Source organism: Cryptomeria japonica, chromosome 2 (genome assembly GCF_030272615.1).
Source record: "Cryptomeria japonica chromosome 2, Sugi_1.0, whole genome shotgun sequence".
NCBI lineage: Eukaryota > Viridiplantae > Streptophyta > Pinopsida > Cupressales > Cupressaceae > Cryptomeria > Cryptomeria japonica.
The window spans coordinates 177498410-177507398 of NC_081406.1; the positions used below are offsets into that span (position 1 = coordinate 177498410).

Sequence of the window (8989 nt, forward strand, 5' to 3'; positions counted from 1 at the left end):
GCAATGCTATTAATATTTGGAGAACATAAAATAATAATTTAGCTATAAAAAAAAAACACAATGAAATGAAATCTATTAGTTGGCAAAAACACAGCTAAATCTTGAATTGCTGTGTTTACCACTACATAAATCAGCTGTGTGGCTCACCAACACCCGGATATGTTTTTTAATTAAAAAGTCTACACAAAATTCTAGCGTAAGGTGTGATTGGAATGGAAGAAAGAAGTTCAGATGTTTATTCCAACACTATGGCCATTCATAGAAAGTGCAAAAGATGCGCTCCGTTTATCCGTCAACTTCTTCTCCTTGGAGAGTCGTTCAGCCATTCTGGCAAGTGGAAATGATAGTTATGGTGAGAACAAAATGAAAGGAAACTAGGATCTGAAAATACAAGGAAGAGTTAGAGAGTTATGGGAAATACTTAGTCAATGCCATCCTGTTTGTGTAGTCGTTCTTCACTGTCTCAGGACGCCCAGTCTCCAAATTTAAACTTCTAACAGGCTTATCCAATAGTTCCTGGCCTTTCTTCACAAGATTCCTCAGGTTCTCATCCGTACTGAGGTCCATCTTTTCTTCGCTTCCTTTTAGTTGCCATTCCTACAGTATGAAAGTCCACATGTTAACCATACAGAAAATTACAGCAGAAACATGGTCTGTAGAATTATAGATCTAGAGGCCTTATCGTTTCAAGGAACATTATTGGAAACTATGAAAAAGACCTGGATTCTAAGATAGTTTTCTTTGACATGATGGAGCATCAAAGCTGTATGAATGTTGACCATGTCTGAACTTGCATTCATGATAGATTCTATGAGAGGCGTTCTTCCATCGTGAGTAATCCACTTCAAGCTTCCCCATGTGGCAGCCTTTTTTGCGTCCCATTCAATACCCTCTTCTAATCCCGTTCCAAGAGAAAGTACAATAAAGTGGTCAAGGTGCTCCTGTAAATAACAACCTCTGGTTAACATAGTTGGGCTTCTAATTAATATTTCCCAGCATCAAGCATTCGTTTTATATGAGATGTTTATTCTAAATAGTATCAAAATACGATACAATACAATACCTTTTTGTCGACTATTCTTGTATCCTGATGAACTGCTCGAGTGACTAAGTTCATTGCTATCAAGGTCTGCATAATTAGAAAATTGTTGTGAGACCCTTATAATAGTTTATTGATGTGAAATAAAAATCTGATCAAAATCTCTACTCATAATACAAGCAGGCATTACAGGATTATTAGCCGCTACTCCTCCATCTACTAAGTTAAAAACTTGGGTCTTTCCGTCACTGGAATTTGTTGTAAACTGGTGAGATGGAAAATAGGTAGGAGCTGCAGTTGTGGAGAGGCATACGTCCATTAGATGTGGATTCTTCAGCGGATCTACTTTCGCCTGCACATATCATCGTAAGAATCATCCTCGTCTATTCTTCATCTTCATAACTCAAGATCATCCTATAAAATAAAATGAAATACCTCATGACTGGCGAAAATTGTAGGAAACTGCGTCTTGATATCGAAGGTGGGTATCACCAGGTTAGTAGCCGTATCACACAGCCGTCTTTCGTGAAATTTCTCTTGTTCTAAGATATCGACCAGATGTTTGCCATTGTATTTGGGACCAAAAATGCCGTGAAAAATATTCCATTTGCTACGAGTCCAACAACAAGAGAAGTTTTGCGTAAACACAACAAATACTTATTGCAAGAGAATTTTACTCCAAATATTGCAATCACTTGCTACTAACCTTGGTTGAGGAAATATCAAACTCGCATTCTTCAAGTAGAAATCTTCAATTTTCTGGGTACTAAAAGGACGATTGTGTTTGTGGTCATTCGGGTCTATAGTGGCTAACATTGTGGTGATGAGACCTCCAGTGCTGGTACCTGCCATTATATTGAAACAATCTGCTAGTCTGGCATCTTCCCCATCCAATTTCTGATAAAAACGAAGCATTTCAGTAAGTAATACATTTGTGCAAATAAAACTATATGAATTGTGCAGCTAAAGAATACAATTTATAAACTGTACCTGCAACTGGTGCTCTAAGAATTTGAGCAATTGCACAGGAATAAGACCCCGTACTCCTCCTCCATCGACACTCAGGATTCTAGCACCCACGTCCCCCGAGACATCGATTGGAAGAAGCTCCTGATTCGACATCGATTGCAAGAATTGGAAGAATGTATGGACAGACTTACAAGGAATTAGCTATATTGAATTTGCCCCTACAATAACTATGCATATATAGAGGATAGATGGAGCTTACGAGCACATGGTACATGGCTCTATATAAAAACATGTTAAACAATCATTATCCATCGGTCTGCGAGCAGCCCGAAAATGCCATAAACAAACCTTTCTTTTCACGTCTCCACCTTATCATCATCAAGAATTTAAATTAAAGTATGTTTAATGTGACATTACACTGTTCTCGGGTCTTTTTCGTTTCCTAGCCGTCGGCTATCTGGTAAAAAATATTTTGCCGAATTACACTATGTGTCGTGTTTCAATTTTATTTGACGGATAAAGTGGGACAGTTACGTGTTTCCTTAAAAATTACCTTGATGCCAGGTATTCCTATTAAGATGAATCATGCGCACTATATATTTTAGTCTGTAGCATTTGAAGTCGAGTAAATTGATATAAACATGATTAATGATGCCTATTTTAGTCTTTAGGATAAATGAAATTATTTTGTAGCTTCTCCTAATTTCACAATATAGTAATACAAGAAAATTTCTATTTACAAGAAGTTCTCTATATGTATACACTAGTAAACTATCATGAAATTTTGATCCAACTCTATATATATATATATATATATATATGATGTTCATCGAATTTGAATATACATTTAGTTGTTGGAACGTTGTAGAATTAAGTACTTGTATTTAGATTAATTTTGAATAGCCACACGATTGTTAATAGAACTAACAAATTGAAGATCAACAAAATAAAATTAATAGGGTTTACCTCTAAGAGTGTGCTGCGTAGCTATAAAAAAGGCATGCAACCCTCTTTTTATCCTTCTTTCTTCCTTCACTTTGTAATAAACCATCCATCCGACCCCTCCAAAAAATTAAAACACCCCTTTTAACCTTTACCTCAAGTGTCCTAAATGCAACCAAAGGCACATTGGTTGGGATATCAAAAATTGCCTAACAACCTTAATTTTCTCAATTTACCCCCTATTAGAATTGACTTCCGAGGTAGCTTAAGAGATACAAATTTTCTACACATTTAAGAAACTCAAAATAATGTTAAAAACGGGGCGAAGGCTCTTGCTTTAGTGTTTGGGAGAAGATTGGCAATCAAATACAGAGTTAGGAATCTTAACATAGAGGGGGACTTTATGTATATGATCTTTGCACTTAAAAAGCTAGACGCTCCAAGCTGGAAAATTAGGTGTATTAAGTACGAGTCTTGGAGTTTATTACTAGTGTTTGAAGCATAAACTATATCACATTATTTTAGAGAAGTCAAAACCGTGGTAGATGCCTTGGTGAATAAGGGTTGTAGACTTCTTGAAGGTTATATTTTCTTCAATCATATTGAAGCTAATGAGGAAATCAACCTAGCTTTGGCTTTGGCTCGGGACATGTCAAATTAATTATTATCTAGCTTTCTTGTTTTTGCAGATTTGTTGGATTTTGCTCTTCATTCCATTATGCTATGCTTTCATAGATGATGTCAACAATGTTCATATAGGAGGATTGTAGATGGCATCCACCTTTCTGTTGGGAGCACTTATCACCTGGTGGCACTCATTGTTGTACTTTTAAGGAATAAATGTTAAATGCACTGCCTTAACCTTCACACAAAGTTGTTGACGCGATGAAAATTAATTTGGAAAATGGTAATCATAAATATTTTGAAGGAGAATTAGGTTTGTCTTCATAAATAATATCCCCAGTTGCAGCGGATAAGATCTCAGATGTCTTTTATGTCATTAATCACATTCTCAAAAGAAAAGCTTACTCATTAAAGATACTGATGGGTCTGTGTCTTCTCAGATTTGATGAACAAAACTTTCTAGGGACAAGTCTCTCGTCGATCAGGTTGGGGAGAATAACCTCAATTTTTAATACTTCATATTTTCATGAAAAAGATTTTTTTTGGTCTCACATGGCTTAGATTTCGTTGGTTTTTGGGAAGCAAGAGATATTAATAAATCTATTTTAATTTGACACTCTTAGCTTGCCCTTTTCTTGAAATTATATATGTTTATGGCCATTTGTGTATCTCACTCGTATAGGTTTGGGCCTTCTATATATGTTTTAAATGCTGCCAAATAATTATTTTTTAATAACCCCAAATTTTAATTCTTTACGTTTTCATGATAAAGTGTTGTTTGTGTCTCACATGACTCAGGTTTCGTTGGTTTTTCCATAAAAAAGAGATATAGGAATCTACCGTAATAACAAACCACCTATAGGGATCTACAATTCCACAAACACTTCAAAAATTGAGTTGCAACAATATGGCTAAAGTGGCAGTTGTTTATTATGGGTTGATCATGGCCAGGAAAAAGGGACTTAAGTGTGCCATTATTGAAGGTGACTTAAGAAATACCATCACGATGCTTAGAAAGGAAAGAAAACCAGATTGGAAAATTAATTCTCTCATTGCCAAGTGTCACAAGCTCCTTCCCTTTCTGGGAGATGTCAGGTTTTGTGACATGAGATGGGAAGGCAACTGTGTGGAAGATAAGTTGTAGGGGATGGGCGCACATGTTAATAATTTTAAAATATGCATCCACTTGCACGAAATATATATATATATATATATATATATATATATATATATATATATATATATATATATATATATATATATATATATATATATATATATATATATATATATATATATATATATATATATGATGTTCATCGAATTTAAATATACATTTAGTTGTTGGAACATTGTAGAATTAAGTACTTGTATTTAGATTAATTTTGAATAGCCACACGATTGTTAATAGAACTAATAAATTGAAGATCAACAAAATAAAATTAATAGGGTTTACCTCTAAGAGTGTGCTGCGTAGCTATAAAAAAGGTATGCAACCCTCTTTTTATCCTTCTTTCTTCCTTCACTTTGTAACAAACCATCCATCCGACCCCTCAAAAAAATTAAAACACCCCTTTTAACCTTTACCTCAAGTGTCCTAAATGCAACCAAAGGCACATTGGTTGGGATATCAAAAATTGCCTAACAACCTTAATTTTCTCAATTTATCCCCTATTAGAATTGACTTCCGAGGTAGCTTAAGAGATACAAATTTTCTACACATTTAAGAAACCCAAAATAATGTTAACAACGGGGCGAAGGCTCTTGCTTTAGTGTTTGGGAGAAGATTGGCAATGAAATACAGAGTTAGGAATCTTAACATGGAGGGGGACTTTATGTATATGATCTTTGCACTTAAAAAGCTAGACGCTCCAAGCTGGAAAATTAGGTGTATTAAGTACGAGTCCTAGAGTTTATTACTAGTGTTTGAAGCATAAACTATATCACATTATTTTAGAGAAGTCAAAACCATGGTAGATGCCTTGGTGAATAAGGGTTGTAGACTTCTTGAAGGTTATATTTTCTTCAATCATATTGAAGCTAATGAGGAAATCGACCTAGCTTTGGCTTTGGCTCGGGACATGTCAAATTAATTATTATCTAGCTTTCTTGTTTTTGTAGATTTGTTGGATTTTGCTCTTCATTCCATTATCCCGTGCTTTCATAGATGATGTCAACAATGTTCATATAGGAGGATTGTAGATGGCATCCACCTTTCTGTTGGGAGCACTTATCACCTGGTGGCACTCATTGTTGTACTTTTAAGGAATAAATGTTAAATGCACTTCCTTAACCTTCACACAAAGTTGTTGACGCCATATAAATTAATTTGGAAAATGGTAATCATAAATATTTTTAAGGAGAATTAGGTTTGTCTTCATAAATAATATCCCCAGTTGCGGCGGATAAGATCTCAGATGTCTTTTATGTCATTAATCACCTTCTCAAAAGAAAAGCTTACTCAGTAAAGATACTGATGGGTCCGTGTCTTCTCAGATTTGATGAACAAAACTTTCTAGTGACAAGTCTCTCGTCGATCAGGTTGGGGAGAATAACCTCAATTTTTAATACTTCATATTTTCATCAAAAAGCATTTTTTTGGTCTCACATGGCTTAGATTTCGTTGGTTTTTGGGAAGCAAGAGATATTAAAAAATCTATTTTAATTTGACACTCTTAGCTTGCTCTTTTCTTGAAATTATATATGTTTATAGCCATTTGTGTATCTCACTCGTATAGGTTTGGGCCTTCTATATATGTTTTAAATGCTGCCAAATAATTATTTTTTAATAACCCCAAATTTTAATACTTTACGTTTTCGTGATAAAGTGTTGTTTGTGTCTCACATGACTCACGTTTCGTTGGTTTTTTCGTAAAAAAGAGATATAGGAATCTACCATAATAACAAACCACCTATAGGGATCTACAATTCCACAAACACTTCAAAAATTGAGTTGCAACAATATGGCTAAAGTGGCAGTTGTTTATTATGGGTTGATCATGGCCAGGAAAAAGGGACTTAAGTGTGCCATTATTGAAGGTGACTTAAGAAATACCATCACGATGCTTAGAAAGGAAACAAAACCGGATTGGAAAATTAATTCTCTCATTGCCAAGTGTCACGAGCTCCTTCCCTTTCTGGGAGACGTCAGGTTTTGTGACATGAGATGGGAAGGCAACTGTGTGGAAGATAAGTTGTAGGGGATGGGCGCGCATGTTAATAATTTTAAAATATGCATCCAGTTGCACGAAATATATATATATATATATATATATATATATATATATATATATATATATATATATATATATATATATATATATATATATATATATATATATATATATATATATATATATATATATATATATATATATATATATATATATATATATATATATATATATATATATATGATGTTCATCGAATTTAAATATACATTTAGTTGTTGGAACATTGTAGAATTAAGTACTTGTATTTAGATTAATTTTGAATAGCCACACGATTGTTAATAGAACTAATAAATTGAAGATCAACAAAATAAAATTAATAGGGTTTACCTCTAAGAGTGTGCTGCGTAGCTATAAAAAAGGTATGCAACCCTCTTTTTATCCTTCTTTCTTCCTTCACTTTGTAACAAAGCATCCATCCAACCCCTCAAAAAAATTAAAACACCCCTTTTAACCTTTACCTCAAGTGTCCTAAATGCAACCAAAGGCACATTGGTTGGGATATCGAAAATTGCCTAACAACCTTAATTTTCTCAATTTACCCCCTATTAGAATTGACTTCCGAGGTAGCTAAGAGATACAAATTTTCTACACATTTAAGAAACCCAAAATAATGTTAACAACGGGGCGAAGGCTCTTGATTTAGTGGTTGGGAGAAGATTGGCAATCAAATACAGAGTTAGGAATCTTAACATAGAGGGGGACTTTATGTATATGATCTTTGCACTTAAAAAGCTAGACGCTCCAAGCTGGAAAATTAGGTGTATTAAGTACGAGTCCTAGAGTTTATTACTAGTGTTTGAAGCATAAACTATATCACATTATTTTAGAGAAGTCAAAACCGTGGTAGACGCCTTGGTGAATAAGGGTTGTAGACTTCTTGAAGGTTATATTTTCTTCAATCATATTGAAGCTAATGAGGAAATCGACCTAGCTTTGGCTTTGGCTCGGGACATGTCAAATTAATTATTATCTAGCTTTCTTGTTTTTGCAGATTTGTTGGATTTTGCTCTTCATTCCATTATCCCGTGCTTTCATAGATGATGTCAAAAATGTTCATATAGGAGGATTGTAGATGGCATCCACCTTTCTGTTGGGAGCACTTATCACCTGGTGGCACTCATTGTTGTAGTTTTAAGGAATAAATGTTAAATGCATTGCCTTAACCTTCACACAAAGTTGTTGACACCATGAAAATTAATTTGGAAAATGGTAATCATAAATATTTTGAAGGAGAATTAGGTTTGTCTTCATAAATAATATCCCCAGTTGCGGCGGATAAGATCTCAGATGTCTTTTATGTCATTAATCACCTTCTCAAAAGAAAAGCTTACTCAGTAAAGATACTGATGGGTCCGTGTCTTCTCAGATTTGATGAACAAAACTTTCTAGGGACAAGTCTCTCGTCGATCAGGTTGGGGAGAATAACCTCAATTTTTAATACTTCATATTTTCATGAAAAAGCATTTTTTTGGTCTCACATGGCTTAGATTTCGTTGGTTTTTGGGAAGCAAGAGATATTAAAAAATCTATTTTAATTTGACACTCTTAGCTTGCGCTTTTCTTGAAATTATATATGTTTATGGCCATTTGTGTATCTCACTCGTATAGGTTTGGGCCTTCTATATATGTTTTAAATGCTGCCAAATAATTATTTTTTAATAACCCCAAATTTTAATACTTTACGTTTTCGTGATAAAGTGTTGTTTGTGTCTCACATGACTCACGTTTCATTGGTTTTTTCGTAAAAAAGAGATATAGGAATTTACCATAATAACAAACCACATTTAGGGATCTACAATTCCACAAACACTTCAAAAATTGAGTTGCAACAATATGGCTAAAGTGGCAGTTGTTTATTATGGGTTGATCATGGCCAGGAAAAAGGGACTTAAGTGTGCCATTATTGAAGGTGACTTAAGAAATACCATCACGATGCTTAGAAAGGAAACAAAACCGGATTGGAAACTTAATTCTCTCATTGCCAAGTGTCACGAGCTCCTTCCCTTTCTGGGAGACGTCAGGTTTTGTGACATGAGATGGGAAGGCAACTGTGTGGAAGATAAGTTGTAGGGGATGGGCGCGCATGTTAATAATTTTAAAATATGCATCCACTTGCATGAAATATATATATATATATATATATATATATGATGTTCATCGAATTTAAATATACATTTAGTTG

At 34.3% G+C, this 8989-nt stretch overlaps 1 protein-coding gene across 1 annotated transcript; it reads right to left on the minus strand.

Annotated features, from left to right (window-relative positions):
* Positions 1 to 227: 227 nt before the first annotated feature.
* Positions 228 to 2161, minus strand: LOC131051941 (patatin-like protein 2). Its single transcript, XM_059213595.1, has 8 exons — positions 2030 to 2161; positions 1746 to 1936; positions 1475 to 1649; positions 1230 to 1391; positions 1064 to 1129; positions 720 to 941; positions 422 to 597; positions 228 to 327 (listed from the first exon to the last, which is right to left on the minus strand). Exons 1-8 carry the CDS (start codon positions 2159 to 2161, stop codon positions 228 to 230), a joined length of 1224 nt encoding a protein of 407 aa, XP_059069578.1.
* Between the last annotated feature and the right edge of the window lie 6828 nt (positions 2162 to 8989).

What these genes read in the sequence shown, in the direction of transcription:
- LOC131051941 (XM_059213595.1), bottom strand. Translation starts at nt 2,161, where the DNA reads ATGTCGAATCAGGAGCTTCTTCCAATCGATGTCTCGGGGGACGTGGGT. An exon ending in TTGATATTTCCTCAACCAAG is followed by an intron (nt 1,650 to 1,745) that starts GTTAGTAGCAAG and finishes TTGGACTCGTAG; the next exon opens with CAAATGGAATATTTTTCACG. An exon ending in CAAGAATAGTCGACAAAAAG is followed by an intron (nt 942 to 1,063) that starts GTATTGTATTGT and finishes TGTTATTTACAG; the next exon opens with GAGCACCTTGACCACTTTAT.